At 42.3% G+C, this 18,744-nt stretch overlaps 1 protein-coding gene across 1 annotated transcript in view; it reads left to right on the forward strand.

Moving 5' to 3' along the window:
- Nucleotides 1-4,386: 4,386 nt before the first annotated feature.
- LOC130583948 (neuron navigator 2-like) overlaps nt 4,387-18,744 on the forward strand; it is a gene marked incomplete at its 5' end in the record, with an annotated part of 25,699 nt that continues 11,341 nt past the window's right edge. Inside the window, 11 exons of the mRNA XM_057383637.1 lie at nt 4,387-4,410; nt 4,519-4,593; nt 7,988-8,071; nt 8,524-8,635; nt 8,963-9,108; nt 11,768-11,940; nt 13,731-13,884; nt 14,297-14,456; nt 14,926-15,026; nt 16,387-16,482; nt 16,577-16,745. Coding sequence (XP_057239620.1) covers nt 4,387-4,410; nt 4,519-4,593; nt 7,988-8,071; nt 8,524-8,635; nt 8,963-9,108; nt 11,768-11,940; nt 13,731-13,884; nt 14,297-14,456; nt 14,926-15,026; nt 16,387-16,482; nt 16,577-16,745 — 1,294 coding nt within the window. The remainder of the gene's footprint in view (nt 4,411-4,518; nt 4,594-7,987; nt 8,072-8,523; nt 8,636-8,962; nt 9,109-11,767; nt 11,941-13,730; nt 13,885-14,296; nt 14,457-14,925; nt 15,027-16,386; nt 16,483-16,576; nt 16,746-18,744) is intronic.

Consider the following 18,744-nt stretch of genomic DNA (forward strand, 5'->3'; position numbering starts at 1 on the left):
AAAAAAAAAAAAACAGAAGAGGAAAATTTGAAATGAGTAAGGTGAAATGTTCTATTAACTGCTTTTTATTCATTTGAGGAAAATAACAAAAACTAAGTCCAAGAAAAATCCACTAAGTTATGGACTTGAAAATAGTTGGAAAATACTGCTTTTGTATCTGAGGAAGGAATTTGACCCTACAGTGGACACTCCAAAGAAATCCCGTTAAGATTTTCCTCAGGTTTTCACACCTAAAAGGATAATTATATTTCACCAGATGGATTGAATGTTTTGGTATAGTCTCTGTATTTTTGTCTTCAGGAGAGGTGTTCCATCACTTCCCTGGCTGTAGAGAAGGCAGGAGCTTATTATCTCCTGCTTATTTGTCAGGGAACCACAAAGTCTAAGTGATCAAATAGTTCTGAATGTTGCAGAAGTTTGCCTTCAGCTTTACAGAATGGATTAAAAAGCATTACATAAATTAAATTTGTGGTTAATGAGCAGATGGATTTTATTCCAATTAACCAGTGTCAATGAAGTGTAAATCCAGGTCTTAAATAAAGCTCGCCACCCTACTTCTGAGTTATTTCTTGGCACATAAGATTACAAGGCATTTGTTTCTCATTGATTTCAGCAGGGCCAGGATTTATTCTTACAAACCTTTTGCTCTGGTGTCTTGGGGTGTGAGGCACAGTCCCATTCTCTCCCAGCACAGCCTGCAGACAGGGTAGGAGGCTGTTCAGCCCCTCAGGATGTGACTCCTGGCACAGATTGGGTGTGGAGATGCCAGCAGGAGCAGTTCCCAGACTCTCCAGGGGGAAGAACTGCAGTGTGAAGCTTCCATGGTCTCATGGCTCTCCAGTCTCACCAGGAGCTGGGCTGCCCCTTGCTCCATCCTGGTGCTTCAGCCTCCTGGAGAAAAGAAAAAATCACTGTTTTTGGGGTATAAATGGTTAAAGTAATTGTTAATATTCCTTTTTGTGCTGCTGGCTGCAGTACCAGTTGTTCTTTCTGCTCTCTGGGCATGTGATCAGGGCTAGACCCTTTCTCCTCTGACATTAAAACTGATCCAGGCGTGCCTGTGAATATGCACAGCTAGAAAATACCAGTTCCAGCCCGAATGGGGTCTGTGGGCTGCATGCTGGCCCCAGAAAACCACTGGGTGCATCAAGGGCATGGCTGCCTGCAGCTCCTGGTTAAATAACCTTCAGGTAGCTGTCTGCAGGTATTTTGAGAAGGAATGCCACCAAGCTATGTACTCCTGAGTTGTCTTTGAAATGAGAAATGTGAAATTGTTTACACATTCAAATGATGTACCTGAGTCACTGTCCCTGGAGGAATTCAAGAGCCATGCAGTTTTGGGGACACGGTTCAGGGATGGCCTTGGCAGTGCTGGGTTAGTGGCTGGACTGGATGATCTTAGAGGTCTTTTGGAACCTAAATAAATCTCTGATTCTGTGTGATGGTGATGTTTCACAAGGCAGAAGTAGGATTTTCAGAGTTACATGTTCTTTCCCTTTTTATTTTTTTTTTAAATTTTGAGTCTTCTTTTCTCCTTTGAAGTCCCAATGTGATCTTAAAAATTCCAGTTGACACCAAGTCTAAGATGTGTGTGACCAAATGCATTGTAAGGATTTTTGTTAGCTCTCTGGCCAGCAGGTGTGGCCCTGCTTTTGGCTACGCCTCTATTTGTGAAAAATGCCCCAAGGAAGAATAGAGAGGCCAGAAAACAAGAATATATTCTGATTGTGGCCGTGTGCAATATTGCCTCACTTCAGGCTTTCCATCTTAGAAAAGCCATTCCTGTTCTGAGTACAGTGCAGTCCTTCATGCCCAGCTAGAAAGATCATTTTAATTGAAAATAGGATTACTCAGAGAAAGGGAATGGGTGTGAGGGGTTTTTTTTTCTTTCTTGTGGGTTTTTGAAATGGTCTGAAATTCCTTCAGAAGCCATCTTAGACCTTGTTTACTTCTCTTTCCAGTATTGCCTCAGGATATAATGTCAGTGGGAAAGCAGAACCCGTTTATTATGAATGTAGAATTGCAGTAGGTAATTAGAGCAGAATGGCTGCTTTTCTAAACTTTTTTTTTTTTTTTTGGCTAGAGGATTTAGAAGAAAGTGCAAAATCCCTTTTTCTATTTCATATGATTTGTGTTAAGTTACCTGAATTTTGACAGAAAGTTTTTAGTTCAATGGATTTTGTTTCTAAAAATAAAAATAAAGAAAAAGTGATTTTGCATATTTCAGTAGCAGAAAGAATAGCTTCAGGTACTTTTTTCAATAGTGTAATAAAGAATGAAATTATGTTATATTTGTATGTAAATCCTGACACCTGAGTGATGAACAGCCTTGAGAGTCATGGAGTAGTTAGGGTTGGAAGGGACTTCTGAAGATCATCTAGGCCATCATCATATATCTTCTACTGAATTTAAATGCAACAATTGCTTGAAATTAATTCTTTTCCAGACAAAGGTTTTATAGCCCTGTTTTCCCTGTTAATTTTTCTACAAGAAGACAAACTTAGCCTTGTTAAGAAAATGTCATTAAGAAAATATCAAGAAATGCTACAGGAAAAGGGAATGCTGGGCTCAGAAGGAGCACAGAGCTGCATTCAGAGGACAGTTCACAGCCCCAGAATTGAACAATGTGATTTTATCTGGGGTCCTGGAGTGTCTGGTTACACACTGGGTGTTGTGATCGTCTCAGGTCTTGGTCTGCTGCTTCATAAAAATCAACCAGCCAAACCCCTCAGTCTCATCTGAAACTGAAGATTAAATACTTAGATTAATTTTTTTGTAATCTCTTCTGCATTTCAGTTAATTTCTTGGGGTTTTTTTTTTAATCTAGTGAGCCTTTTTTCAAGAATTTTAAGATAAACCATCCAGAAAAATATTTGTTTCTGAACAGATCTTCATCGAAACTTCTTTAACTTTCTTGACCACACCTCATTTTCCCAAACAAACGAGTATTATGAGAATTTTAAAACAGCTTTGCCAAATCCAAGTTTATGGGCTGTATCACTTGGCCATGCATTCCTCAAAACATACATCACTGGTGTGATAGTATGATTAAGTTTATGATGGATGATGAAATCTGTGAAAGTATTTCTTCAGCAAGTTGGTGGTGGTGGAGTGGATGATTTATGGTGATTCCAGACTGTGGTTAGTGCATTTGTATTCACTGTGGTTATTTTCTTTCCTTTAGTGCATGGTTCTTCTCTCTCTTTGGTGTCCAGTACATCATCTATATATTCCACTGTGAGTATAATAAAGAGTTTGCTTATTAATCAAAATTATTGAAATTGCCTGGTCTTACCATGCTTATCTTGCCATTCAAGGAGAAGGGAAAAAACAGTTTTCATTTGACAATGTTCTGAATTCTGGCTAGGAAAGCAATGTTTATGTTTGTAAGGATGCCTGTGGATATTTACAGTATCCTCATTAAACACAGACTTCAATGGCCTAAAAGCAGCCTTTGATTTTTTGCATCAGAGTTTTATGCTGTGCTAAGTAGGTTCTACTACAAAGAACCTCAGTAGATATGAGGACATTGGAACTGCATTGCTTAAAGCATCATAAAATGTGCAGAATGAAATAATCCCATCCTTGTATTGATGATTTGCTGCTAAAGAACTTTGAGTCCACTTTTTAATTTCAATTAATAATTCTAAAAAAAGCCATTTATTCACCATGCCAGTAACATTTTCTCCACGAGTGTGTATTCATTTTGGTTTTCTGGTCCTAAAACAAGGCTTGCTGGAGTTTGAAAGTGCAGGGGAGTGCTCAGAGCTCCTGGTTTCTGTGCTTGCTGCTGTGTTGGGATGGCTGTGATTTTCCTGGGGGCTGGAGGAATTTGTAAGGGGTTTTTTTTTCACATCACTTTGGAATGCAAAAGTGGGACTGAGCAAATGCTGAGCATGGGGTAACAGGAATTGCCTGGGGTCAGCCAAGTTCTGCTAATAACTGCCCTAATAATAATAAATTTCAGTCTCTAGCCACCTCTTTTCAAGGAACATTCTCTTTTTCCATGGAAAGGTCTGTTCCTCAGAAAGTTAAGGCTGATAAATGCTGTTGGTTAAATGCTGGTTCTGCAGAGCCTCATGCAGTCCCTGCTGGGCAGAGCCAGCCCTTCACCCTGCCACGATTCAGACCAGAGCAGCTCTGCTCAGCAGGCTGGGAGATGGAGCCCAAATTCCTTCCTGCAGAAGGAATTTCCTCACCAGCAGCCTATTCTCTCTTTCCTTGAAGAGTAAATAATTTAGGAGATGAAATTAAGCTGAATGTGGATGTGGGAATCCAAAATAAGGAAATCACATTAGAGTTTTTGAAATACAAAAAGAAAATTTGCATAAATCCGTCAGGCTGGTTGTGTTGTAACATCCTCAYGTGTTTCCTTTTGTTTTRCAGCCTGAGGAGAARTGCCAGTCCGAGGTAAGAGCACAGSCTGTCTGGGCAGCAGCAGTGCCACTCTGCACTGTGTGCTTTGCTGCTTTGTTTCTCCTTGTGCTGATGCACTAAAGCACTCTGTAAAACCCACAGATTCGCAAGCTGAGGAGAGAACTGGATGCATCCCAAGAAAAAGTGTCAGCTCTGACAACTCAGTTGACTGCTAATGTGAGTACAGCTCTGAGAACATTAACCTGGAACGCATTTAATGCAACAGTAACACCCAGTTTTTTCAAGTGACAAACAGATTTCGTGTGTATAACTCTCAGTTCATGTTACTGATGTTTTTAAAGAAATAACTGCCTGCATGTGTGAGACCTGCCCAAATCCAGCATCCTCTGCTCCACTAAATTATCTTAGGCCTTTCTTTAAAAACTGAGTTACAATATTAATTTGACTCTATATAAATATAAGCTCTCTGAAGGTCCTGAGAAAATCACTAAAGACAGAGTCTCTTTTTATGAATAGCATCTTGCTTTGACGTTTGGAAGGAATGAGATACAGATAAAGATTATGACTGGTAGGAATAAAAGTTGGCAGAGACTTGGACTGAAATACATTTTATTTTTCTGTTGCATAAAGATGTGGGTTAATGGCATGATAGGTATTAGTGGCATTAGGGGCTCTGGAAACTTAATTTAAAGTTAAGCTAGAGAATGGAGATACCTGACTTTCAGCCAGTGTAGACAATACTTCTGCTTGTTCCTCTCAGGAGTGTGATGGATAAGTAATTTAAGACACTTGGGGAAAAAAAAAAAATTGGAATGCAGGAGATGTTGGGGCGATAGTGTGTGACCCTGAGCGAGTTTATTTGTGTGTTCTGTGCTACAGGCACAGACAGCAGAAACCTGCAACACAGGAGCTTGCAAGGAAAATAAGCAGTTGTAGAGTAAATAAGCTGCAGATGAGCAGTCAGCAGAGCAGATCGTGCTGACATCCTGGTTTGTGGGGATGGATAAACACCAGAACACGTGCTGCTTGAGGGGGACATTCCTGTGCTCCCCTTTTTCAATGATCTGAACAGGGACAGTGCAGAACTTGGGGTAGCAAAGGACAGTTTTCACCTGAGCAGCACCACAGGAAAGGTTCCAGGGGAAATCTGTGCTCTCACTGCAGTCATCAAAATCCAGTGTGAAAATGGAGCWGCCAAACCAAGAGCACTGTRGCAACAGAGAAATCAAATAAAAGGRCTTTGMCTGCACTAAACCACTCAKTCACTGTCCCAGGAGAAAGAGAAAACAATTTAAACAGCTTTCAAAAGTTCAATCTTGCATTTGCCTTTCACCTACAAAGGGGATGGACACATGAGTTGGTTTTCCCCCAGAAGCTTCTCCCATGTGTGAGGAAGCAGGACCAGCTTTTCCTGGGCACATTTTTAATGATGTTGTTAAATAACCCAGCTTGTGTCCTTCAGACAAAGAGCTTGTCAGCTGAGCAGCTCGTTTGGCTGTGCCTGGGCTTTATTGCATTCTCCTCCACACAGTTCAGGGTCACTGGGCTGTCTCCAAGAGCAGGAGCAGCACAGGCTGCTCTTCACTCACCCAAGAATTTCTGTATGGTTGCTGCCACTCTCTTTCTGGAGAATGGTTTTTAATGCACACTCCTGTATGTTTCTGTTTGGATTGGGGGAATTTGTTTTATTGTGGGTTTTTTTTGTTGTGGGCTTTCTCAAAAAGAAAAAAAAATAAGCTAGCATTGTTTGTTGTTTTGCTAATATTCCATTTATGCTTAGTTCACTCGGATAAAATTTTGCAGTGTTTTATTCGTGCTATTTAAATTTCTTAGACTTGGGCCTGCCCCTGATTTGTCCATAAATTGGCAACAAAGATGTTGCTATAACTGTCCTAAAAATAAATTCCAGTCTCTAGCCACCTCTTTTCAGAGAACATTCTCTTTTTCCATGGCAAAGGCAAGGTCTGTTCCCAAAAAAAATGAAGACTAATAAATGCTGTGAGTTAAGATGCTTGGACCTTTCCTTTAGACATGATTCCTTTATTAAAAGGCAATTAAAATATAGGCAATTCAGATTAATCTCTTAAATTTATAATTTCTTTTCCTGAATTCCCCTGCATAGACACTGCAATTGTTGATACTTCTCAAGCCATCAAGGGCATGAATTTGAAAACATTTTACTCCAACTAGAAAGGGAAGATACATTTTTTTCCCATAGCTCACTGAACAATTTTGAGATAGGAACATTTACAAGATCCGGTTTTGAAAGAGCTACTGTTTTTTGAGGCTCAGGTCAAAGCATTAAGGGTTTGTATCCTGTTATTAATCCATGCAGTCCTGCTTGCCCATTTATTTTTGGCTTTTGCTAAGTATTGCTGAAGATCCCTGAATATCAGCTTTGTTGTTCCCTGTTCATCCTCCTCAACAGAAGCTGTGCACTCTGTGCTTTTAAAATAAATATTTAGATTTCCCTACGTGTGTAGTGTTAGGTTTTGAATTACTTTTTGCCATTTTCTCACAGTCTCAGCTCTGCTTATTTTCATTGGGGCTGATGGGAATGAGAGCTGCACATCCCCATGTTATTGTACTGCTCATGTTTGTTTTCATTGTGAATGTGAGAACAGTTCTTTGGGATAAGTCAACTGTGTGCTGCTGCTGAATGGGTCTGGAATAGCTCCCTGAAAGGTTTTGCTATTTTTGTATTTATTTGGGTTGTTTTCTGCTTGGAAAGATTTTACAGTTTTACTTGTCACTGTGCATGTAGAATTATTGCTAATAGATAAATAAAACTCTTGTTTTCTGTGGTCAGTGTAGATTATTGTGGCTAATGAGACAGATGGATATTGAAATATGCCTGTGATCAATTGTGTACACATGCATATGCATACCCATAGAACAGTGCCGTGTTTGGCACTAGAAATAGTTTCTTCAGTTCTTTTCCATCTTCTCAGTCTACTTTTCCTTCCTTTTGCTTCTCAGTCATTTTCAATTCCTACCTGGTGTTTTTCATATAATGGATGCTGTGTTCTCTGTGCTTGCTGGGGGAAAGGTTCAACATTCTTCTCCCAAGAAGCACAGAGAAATCAGTTTTTCTTTCCTTGGGAAAAGAAAGAAAGAAGGGGTGATTGGCCAAGCACCAGGAATTTTGGATGATGTGTAGCAAGTTGACCTTGGTTGGAAGCAAGGTGCACTAGAATATTGGAGAAGTCTTGGAGCTGGATTTGGGTATTGCAGCTGGTGAAGCATCTGTTCTCCTGCTCTTTTTTAGGGAAAGAGAGATAAAGCACTGGAGTGGTCTGCCTGGGGAGGGGGTGGAGTCACCATCCCTGGATGAGTTTAAAAAGAGATTGGATGTGGCTCTTGGTGCTGTGGTTTAGTTGGAGGTGTCAGGGCATGGGTTGGACTCGAAGATCTTGAAGGTCTCTTCCAACCCTGGTGATTCTGTGATTGTGTGATTGTGTGATTTGGTGATTGTGTGATTCTGTGATTGTGTGATTGTGTGATTCTGTGATTGTGTGATTCTGTGATTCTGTGATTCAGTGATTGTGTGATTTGGTGATTGTGTGATTCTGTGAAGAGAGCCAACCCCTGTGGTGTGGTTTGATTTCAGGCTCACCTGGTGGCAGCGTTTGAGCAGAGCCTGGGGAACATGACCATCCGGCTGCAGAGCCTGACCATGACAGCAGAGCAAAAGGCAAGATTCCAGAGCACTTGGGAGGTCTTCATTTCTGTTTCCAGCACTGCTGCTTGTGCTCCTTCTGTAGCTCTGTGGGGGAAAAATGTCCCATGCATAGTTTGCCTCAGTTCCCTCAATTGTGGTGATAGAGTAAAACGTAATAACAAATGTCTATGTAACACTTGTTTTCTGCACTGGGATTTTGTGGCCACTGATCGGGTTGTTCCTATGAATTGTTGCTTTGGGCACAAGTCTTCAGTATTGCACATTTTTGTTATGTATTTCATCCCAGTGGATCCATACATGGAGAGAAACACCAAGGGAAATACTTACAAGCCTGGCAGCACTGGGGTTTGGGGCAGGATGCTTGAACAGACATTATTGCTGTGGTACAGAATACACGTGTTTTTTTGTCTCATAATACCCAAGCTGTTCTGCACTCTGTTGAGAGTTTTTTTTCCTTATCCAAGGACTCGGAGCTGAACGAGTTGAGGAAGACAATTGAGCTCCTGAAGAAACAAAATGCTGCTGCTCAGGCTGCCATCAACGGGGTCATCAACACACCTGAGCTCAACTGCAAAGGTGAGACACAAGCACCACATGCAGGGACTTTGGGGCTCTCCAGTGAGACTTCAGTGCCCTGGGCAAGAGCTGATGGAACCATCAGAGCTACCCAGAAACCAGAGCATCCCAGTCATTGATAGCAGGATGAATTGCTGAAGGAAAAATTGGAAGCATCTCAGATTTTAATTTTGTCACGAGCAACAAAGATTTGAAATGCGCAGWGCATCCGTTGGGACAAGGGATTGTYAGAGCGCTGGTTTCCCTAAATGCTTTTTTAGGGTTGCATGGTTSATGCCATACACAGATTCCCCAGACAGTTTTGACACTGGCTCCACTCACCCCCAGGTCCTGGAGCTGCTCAGCCCACGGACCTGCGGATCAGGAGGCAGCACTCCTCTGACAGTGTCTCCAGCATCAACAGTGCCACCAGCCACTCCAGTGTGGGCAGCAACATCGAGAGTGACTCCAAGAAAAAGAAGAGGAAGAACTGGGTGAGTGTTTTGGCAGACTGGGGGAGGTTTATATGAAGCTGTCAGGACATGCACGGTGGGATCTKCTCCTTCCTGCCTGTGCAGTGGGTCAGCACAAGGGCTGGGCACTGATTAAATGCTGGGTAAACTCCCCTATAAAGGCTTCATGGAGCTGTAGATGTTGGCTCTGCATGGGATTGAATTACAGCTTGGCAGCCAAAAGGCCAGCCTTAATCAGAAATAGCTGTCAGAGATCAGTTCTGGCTGAAGGGGTGTCCARCCCCTTAAGGAAAATGGGACATCTGTCATTAAAGTAAAACAAATGCACAAGAGAAGGTCATTCTTGCCTTTTTTCCTTTTTTTTTTTCTATGTTTCATAGGGTTTTCTTATAAGTGAACATCTTAAACCCTTTAAGAACTCTTTGTCCAGCATTAACATGGAATTCTAAGAATAATGCCAAAAAAATACCGATCTTTTAAAAAAATTTTGTGCTGGGCTTCTCTTTTGGAAATTTTTGCAATACTTACCTTTCATTTCCCATTTTTCCTTCTTTGCTCATCATGTACTATGTACAAGGTACCCTGTACTGGAGGAAAGGTACTTTATCTTCAACTCCATTTTCAATTAGACCATAACTGCCTTAGTGACCTAGTCTGACTGTAGTTTGGACTCAAGTCCCTAGACCCTTTATTGTAGCCAGTAAAACAGTTCACCCMTTTCTTCCCACTGAGTTGAAATCTCCCTGGATCTCTTGGGTGTACAAATAAATCTGTAGAGATGCAAAATATGGTTAGAGCTGGTAAAAGCTTCATTTGTATTTGCACAATATCCTCTCAGAAATGTTGATGAGACTCCTGAACTGGAAGAAACAACATCCTGAACAAGTTCTTATTTTTATTTCTCTCTTATCCTGGTGGTTGTATTTTGGCATCTTGTGGTATTGCCAGCTGCTTCACAGCAGAAGCATTTCCACTCTGCCCCTGAAATAATTGGTTGAATGAAAACAACATTTCTGCAAATCCCTCTTGTGCTGGATTACACTTCAGCTATAGATAAAGGAAATTGCTGTAACTTTTACATTTTTAGCGGCCCTTAGTTTATGACATAAAASTTTCTTAGTCATTAAGCCTTCCTTGGTTAAGATTAACACCTTTTAAATTCTTGTTGAGCTTCTATTTTTTGTTATTGTAACCTAGTGGATATGGTCCTACATCAGCCTGCATCCATCAGATAACTATTTCTAAAGAAGGTTAAGAGAGCAWTTCCCAAGTACAAGGATAAATAAATAAAGGTTTCATGAAGTAGAAGAAGTTTCATGTTATTATTAAAAATGAGTACATTGCTGCTGTGAAATGAAGATTTGAAAATAAAACACTACTGAGAAAAATATAGAAGTTGAATGTGATTCGCACATTCTTTATTCCACCGGTGCTGAGGAAGTTTTCAGCCAAGCTCTTTGTGTTCTGTGTAGAAGCAATGCAGCTGTCCATTCAGAGCTGAAACATCAGATTTTCAGCATTTCTCATTGTAGGAGTCTTTGTCTTGTTTAAAAGCAGCTTTCAGCTCATATTAAGCCTGTGTACAGTACATGATTTGCAATGGCATTAAAAAGGTGTTCACAGAGTATCCTGAGTGGGAAGGAACCTGTGAGCATCRTGAAGTCCAAACCTTAATTCCACAGAGGTTTAACTTCCAGGGCTACCTAAAAAAGAAACCATAAATCTAAGAGCATTGTCCAAGTGCTTCTGTAGCACTAATGGTTGAATTGTAGCTTTGGAATGACACAAATTTAATGCCATGAATTTTAATTCTTTTATCTTGTTTGGAAAACGGTAGTCACATTACAGGAAGTTGTTTTAGTTGCAGGTAGGTAAGAGAAGTTGCAGTCTTTTCACATGGTGAAATACCTATTCTTGAGAGGAAAAATACATTATTAACTTGGCTCTAAGCCAAAGCACTATGTCTGAGCTAAGGAGAAACTGTAATTTACATAGTCACGAGAGCTGGGGGCTGGTGATGCCAGAAACGGCCGTATGTGGTTTGAAACACCTGGGTTTGGAAAAAAACAGGGCGCCAGATTTAAAGTAACTGTTGGTCTTTGTTAGTCATTGCTCATGTTTGTCTTAGAAACCCAAAAYTTCCCTTATCAGTGGCTTTATCTGTTAAAACATGTCTTTTTTCCTTCCCCCCCACTTCCTTTTCGCTTGCACCACTTCGGCAGGTCAATGAGGTAAGGAAGACCTACTCAAACTGGGAGGTACCGAGCTCACCCCGCGCCCACTGAYACCACTAACCATGCCAGCATCGTCCCCCAGGCTGGGCTAACCAGCACAGCTCATAGTGGTCAGCACAGGGGCCAGTGGCCAGTGGCCAGCACAGCTGCCAGAGGCCACCACGCCGCTGCACAGCCTTGTTACACTGAGCACAGATTGCTGTCGAGTAGCTCTTAAAAAAAATAGGAAGCATTCCCGACCATCACTCCTATTGACCTTATTAATCCAATAAAATAGTTAAGGGAAAAATGCTTGTTTTTAATTTCTCACCTGTCTTACTGTATGTGTATGTGAGTATGGCTGCAGCATTTGGAGTTTTGCATGTGAAGAGTTTTTGCTCTGTGGCTTCTTTTGCCTGGTTTCACTCTCAGTGATGTCCCTGCTGCTGTGGTCTTGTTTTTTTCAGCTACGCAGCTCCTTCAAGCAAGCTTTTGGGAAAAAGAARTCTCCCAAGTCAGCATCTTCTCATTCAGACATTGAGGAGATGACGGATTCTTCCCTCCCTTCCTCACCAAAGCTACCCCACCACACCACCACTGTTTCCACACCGCTGCTGAGAACTTCCCATTCCAATTCCCTGTAAGTGATTTTTTTTTCATTTTTAGACAGAAAAGGGCATGGAAGGCAGCTTGCTGCATGGGTAGAGGGAAGGCAGAGGACAGAAATGCTGGATTGATGTGTTCAGAGAGGTGAAGATGTGTGAGCTGACTCCAGCCCAGCACCTTTGCATTGGTGTCCAGGAAGCCAAAACTCACTGCATCACTACAYAAGTGTAAATATTTCATTGGGTTGCTCTCTCAGAAGAATGTACTAAAAGTATACAGAATATTTGTAACGAGGGTGACCTTGAGATGCCAATTGAATTGGATCTCCTGCTGTTAATTAAACAAATCAGGTCAAATCTAGGATTTTGTTTCTCTTTGTCTGAACACAGCCCATATTGTACTAATCTGCCGTGGTAAGTTCCCAATTACATTGACAAATTCAGATAAAGGTGAGGAAATCAGCCAGGGTGGTTTAGTGATAAAGATGAGCTCATCTCACAGCTTGTGCCTSCTGGATGGAGATGATCCACCCCTCTTTCCTTCCTTAGCTCCCCAGCCCCCTGTGCCTGCTCCTTTCCTTGGGCACTGTGAAATAAAATTCAACAATTCCCCTGTTATGCCGCTTGGAATGTGAGCTCCTGTTTTAGGATGTGYGTGGGAAACTCAGCATAATTCCATCAGTAGCTTTGTCACCTGAGCAGGGTAAACAAATAAATAAATCCAGGAAGTTGTGGGAGGCAGCGTTGTGAAACCTGTAATTACCAGCCAGCCTCCTGACCTTGCAGAGTTCCCAGCCTGATCTCAGAACAAATGCACTGCAGTGGTTCCCCTCCRCTCGTTTTCACATGAAGAGGTGGAAACAATGGCAGTGGTTCCCAGCTGTGTAGCAGTGGTGAGATGTCAGGAGCAGCAGATAATCCCCCCTGATYTTTGTTTCAAAGGTTCCTCTGTCTCTCGAGCCTAGCTCGGTGCATTTCTGGTGACTGCAGCAAGTTCTGCTTCAGAGCTCTCAGGCCTGAAAATTGTCAAATGATGATCCCATCTGTCATCAGCCAAAATGCTGTGTGGGTGCATCTCACCTTGCCGTGGAAGCCAAAAGGTTAAATGTTAGAAATGAATAAATGTGTGAACTGGGGGAAGGACGGAGCACGAGTAAAACTTGTGTGTTTTGGCTTATTGGCTCTTTGGTGGTGAAAACATCTTTCATTATAACCTGATTTAGAGAGAGACGTATTAGGTGAAATTTCCCTTAAATCATGCAGCTATGGAGTTGATCTTTATATAGATACAGTTACAAATGTGCTGAAATGTTTGTTACTCAGAAGCTTTTTTTCTGAAAATGATTTCATGGTGAGTACTTTAAAGCTAACAGGAATTTATCATGCTTGAATAGGTGTAGAGTTCCAAAGCCCTCCAGAGCAGTTCAGGGAAACCCAGCTGTGCACACCTGGTGAGCTTTAAATCTGTCTCTGAACTCATCAATCTCCAACTCRCTGCTGTTAACTGCCTTCACCCCCTTAATTTATTTAGATTTTGGCTTTAGAAGTTTTGCTTTATGGCAACTACCATGAAAAAATTTAAGACTATCCAGTAGTAGTTGATTTCCACAATTCTGTTTCAGATGCTGATTACAGAAAAATAACCCTCAGACTTACTGTTTCATTAGTCTCTGATATTTCCACCACCTATTTAATACCTGATTCATGGCATCAGAATTTTATCCACTCTGAGCAGGATAAAAAGGGCTTTATTCCCCTCTCCTAACAAACTCTGGGGAGGCAGAGCGAGAGCAGGAACGAGWGCCTTGTTTTCTTGTGCCCGCAGCATTTCCGAGTGCGCGGACAGCGAGGCCGAGACGGTGCTGCAGCTGCGCAACGAGCTGCGCGACAAGGAGATGAAGCTGACCGACATTCGGCTGGAGGCACTGAGCTCTGCACACCAACTGGACCAGCTGCGTGAAGCCATGAACAGGATGCAGGTGAGGACAGCCCCAGACCCTGCAGTCTGTCCTTGAGTGCTCAGTAAAGATCTGGTGCTTGCTGAAAACTGTATTCAGTGTTGTGCCGCTGTTAAACCTTCAGTGAAAGTCAGCTCGAACAGCTGGATTTGCTGCCCTCAGCTGCAGCTGTGTCAACCTCATCATTTTGTTTTCCGTGCTCTCTGCCTTAATGTAGTTTCATTTCGGTGTTAGTGAATTCCCACATATTTATGAGTTTTAGGATGCTTGGAAAAGTTTCACGGAAAGGACATTGTGATAATTAAAATCCTGAATTGAAACATTGTGAAAACCGCATTTCTGCTAAGCTACCATTTGTTCTGAAATTACTCATGCTGCTGTCTTTCGATCGTGTTCTCACCGTGCCTTCTGACACCTGACTTGTGTTTCCAAGAGCGAGATTGAGAAGCTGAAAGCGGAGAACGATCGGCTGAAATCCGAAAACCACGGCAGCTGCAGCAGGGCTCAGTCTCAGGTTTCCATCTCCTCGTCGCCCAGACACTCGGTGGGGCTCTCTCAACACAGCCTGAACCTCACGGAGTCAACCAGTCTCGGTGAGTTTGATGAGGAGGCTTCTGGGGCAGGTTTTATCCTGCTTGGGCTGGGTAGCCATGGAAAAGTGGGAGTGTGGGGGTTGTTAACAGCTGAGCTGTGGGGATATGTCACGAGCTGGCGCAAAGCCACATCTTAAACATCGTCCTAGGGCTGCTACACCCTCGGTCAGAGGTGTCCAATTATGACCTCAGCTCTGAAAAGTCGTGTTTAAAGCCATCTCATGGTGCACATTTGCCAGGGGCCGTATCATGGGAAAAAATACAGGGTCACTTGCTCATAATTATCAGTGGCCTTCCCTTTTTGAAGAGGAATATGTGGCAGGGAAGTCAGCTAGCCTGGGTCTCATGTTTTGCCTCGGGGCATGGGGAGCCCAGGCGTGTTGTGTTTGTCTGCACTAAAGCAGAACAGCCTSGTTTATTGTTGTTAGTGAGCCCCAGCTGTGAGGCTGTTGATGTCTCCTGTTCCCAGACATGCTCCTGGATGACCCTGGAGATGGCTCTGCCCGCAAGGAAGGAGGCAGGCACGTCAAAATCATCGTCAGCTTCCAGGACGAGATGAAATGGAAGGAGGTGAGTTGTGCTTCATCGCCAGCTTTGGGATGTGGGTGACTCTGCCATGTGACAGGGAATTCAAGTGTGCAAAGGACATTTGAGACTTTTCTCAGGACAGTAGTTCACTGGTGTGTTAGCAGTGATGGAGAAGGTGCTCGGCTCTCTCTGGCTCCCTTGGAGCGGTACCGAAGTGCCAGGAGCACCAATCTTGAGGAAGAGCTTGACCAGTCCAAACTGGGAGATCTTTACCTTACCATTCCAGTCCTTTCTGGCACAAGTATCCTGTTTAGAATAGCATCTTCCAGACATTTTCCACCCATTGAAAGAATCCTAAATACCCAAGTGGATTGCAGATATTGCAGAATTGCAGCCCATCTCCTGTGTGTGTGATGTGCTAGTGCATCAATGTCCTACACAAGCTTGGCCAAGCAATGTCCATCCTGTCTCATGTTTTTGAACACCTGTAAAAGTGCATTTAAGAAATAAGTTCATGTCTTTCTGAGGGGTGGACAAAAATCGGAATGATCAGAAATAAAACGGGCTCAGCAGATCTTTCCGTTAAGTACCGATTTTGCATTAATTAATACAACCCTGGATAAGCAAATTAACAGTAAAACTGCTGGTAATTGACTGCAGTCAGAGCAAGTTTTAGTAACACTTCAAATCTCATGGCAGAAATTAGTTTTTCTTCAATTAATGTTTCACAGTGAGGGCAGCTGTAGAAAAATAAAATTGTGTTTGTTCTGATTTTTTTAATCTGCCGTAAAAATCAGTTACAAAATTCAAAATGCTGTGATACATCAAGCATAATACATAAATATAAACTCTCTTTCTCTATTACTACCTTCACATATAACTGTGTATCATTTATATATGATTTCTATGCCCACAGCATAATTTCTTATTAGAAATTAGTAAAAATTTAGTAAAATTTAGTAAATTAGTAAATTAGTAAATTAGTAAAAATTAGTAAAATTAGTAAAAAAAATTAGTAAATAGAATAAACCTTAAAAATGTAACATCTTTGATTGTGAAGTCTTGGAAAAATTAACTTGACGTCTACTTTTCTGTCTGGAATATTCCTAAGAGTTTTTCTGTCTTTTTGSTTACCTATAATCCTCTCAGGGTTTTGAATTGTTCGTGAATTGAGTAATAAATGCTTTAACTTAACATCACTGCCACCTAAGTGTCCTTTAGATTTGTGACTCCAACACTGGAGAAAGTGTTTATGATGTGAAAAGGGTTCCATATAGCATTCAGAATTCATCATACAGAGTGCTGAAGATGCCCATAATTTAGAAATAAAAGGAGAGGGGGCAGGGAGTTCCAGCATTTGAATTCCATTAACCACAGTTGTCTGATTTCTGTGTGCCTTCAGGATTCCAGGCCCCGCACCTTCCTCATCGGCTGCATCGGGGTCAGCGGGAAGACCAAGTGGGACGTTCTGGACGGGGTTGTGAGGCGCCTCTTCAAGGTCAGTGGGTCAAAGAGCTGCCAGCCCCAGGCTGTGTCTGTGTGCTCAGTGCTGTCACAGCAGCACAGAATGCCCGTGTCCCCTTGTCCCCCAGGAGTACATCATCCATGTGGACCCCGTGAGCCAGCTGGGGCTGAACTCGGACAGCGTCCTGGGCTACAGCATCGGCGACATCAAACGCACCAACAGCGCCGAGACGCCCGAGCTGCTGCCCTGCGGGTACCTGGTGGGAGAAAACAACACCATCTCCGTGGCCATCAAAGGTAATTCCACCTGAGCTGCCTGCTGGAGCTCTCACTGTTGCCTTTTTCAGCCTAGAAGTGAAATTTGGGGTGATTTCAGTACAGGAGGTGATATAAAATCGGGTTTTTATTGGAGCTCCAGGGGCAGCCATGGAAGAATATCCACCAAAGCCCAGCCCCACAGGGGTGAATGCAGTTTGATAGGTTTCAGGAAATTAGCATAATTGATTAAAAGCACCAGTTAGGAGGACAAGTGGTGATGCAATTCCCCTTCTCTGGAGCCCCCCACCCTCGGTCCCGGCTGTCCTTCGTTATGGAAATGGGTCTGACAGTCCTTGTKCTCAGCCTTGGATCCCAGGGAGGACCAGGATGGGATGGGACCTTGTGCCCCTGGGGTTGGAGCTCTGGGATGGGTTTGGTCTCCTAGCCAGGGAAAAGTACTGGGAAGGTTACAAACATATAAAAGGAAAAAGGCAGAAATCACCCTGGCATCATTACCATTGACACTTTTATCAGAGCTTGCTGTATCAAGAAACTCAGAGGAGCAGAAACCTCTCATTGTGCTGCTTTTTCCTGTCCCTGCCTTTCATTTGCTTCCTTCTGTTTTCATTTGATCAAGACGACACTTGGGTTGTGCTCAGTCTGTAATTCCAGCAAGTTTTCAACCTGCAGCAGYAGGAGTAATTACACACTCCACACATGCTGAGCTGATGGCTGGAGTTGTCCTGGAGAAGACCYCGCTCCACAAGGGGTGCAGTGGAGCTGTTTGAGCAGCAAAGTCCTTTCCAAATGAGCCAAGCCTCATATYTCATTACTTCTTTGTCACAGCTGTAGTTGATATTAACTTCATGGAGAGTGAAAAAAAAAATAAATCTTGACTTACTTGCTTGATTGGTCTCACTTAAGAGTCCCTGCTTAAGTACCAGGACAGAGTGAGCCCAAATTTTATCAAATACCTTAAAATCTGGATTTTTCAAAACATACGGTTTTCAGAATTCCCATCAATTTCATTCTGTAATACTGATAAAAATTTAATATTTCTAATATGGTTTCTCAGTTGGTTTCTCAGGGAAGCASTTTCTTATGAAAACTATACTATGAAACTTAAATTTAGGGGTAAAACCCTCAACTGCTGTATTTTGARCATGTATCAGTTCACTCAAAGTTAGACCAGTGAAAGCTGCAGACTGATGGTATTTGAGAGCAGTGCCAAACTTTCTTCAGATCAACTTGGAAATTTGACTGAAAGAAAATTTTTGAATATTGGTGTGAGAACCAAGTTACCTTGGGTAGCAAATCATTGGGCAGGAAGACAAAATAAACTGTGAAATATCTCAATTTACTGAGGCTTGACATGAACCCAGGATATTCTACTTACATAAAATTCATTGTCCGGTCATAAATCCTAATTGAAATATTGCCCRAGGTCTGGCTGTGTCTGTGAAGCTRSAGTTTGAGTTGATAATTAACTTGCATTGGCTTGACTTGTGCCTTGAAGGCTCCTAAGTGATAACAGTTTTCAATAAAATAGAAATGTATTTAATCCATTTATGAAAAATCACGTATACCTTTGAGATACAAAGCTGCCTGTATAAATATTTAATATTCCAAGTAACCATTGAGGTGCAAACATTKCTCTGGGTGATCTGCCAACTTCCCTTCCTGCTGTTTATTTTGAGGCACTGTGTATTTTCCCCAAGCCAATTCTGCCTGAAGTGACTGCTGACATGGCATAAATTCTTATCAGTGGGAGTTTTCTGTTGGAGGAGATAACTATCAGCATACAGAGGAGGAGTTTAATTACAACCATTTGGGAAAGCAGGGGGAGTTGATGGTAGCTGGGTTGGTTTTTTTTCTTTCTCTAGCGATCCAAAAGTAAACAGGTACATTCTGGCACGGTGAAATAGTGTAAAATGGTTAAAAAGTGTGGAATCCTTTAGCTTCCAAAGGGCCTGGGGGATGCAGCTGAGGATTTAGAAAGGCTGAGGGAGGGATGCAGGGTGGGGAGGGGGATGCAGGG

Source organism: Malurus melanocephalus, unplaced genomic scaffold (genome assembly GCF_030028575.1).
Source record: "Malurus melanocephalus ecotype Western Australia unplaced genomic scaffold, MMel_1.1 scaffold_647, whole genome shotgun sequence".
NCBI classification, from domain to species: Eukaryota; Metazoa; Chordata; class Aves; order Passeriformes; family Maluridae; genus Malurus; species Malurus melanocephalus.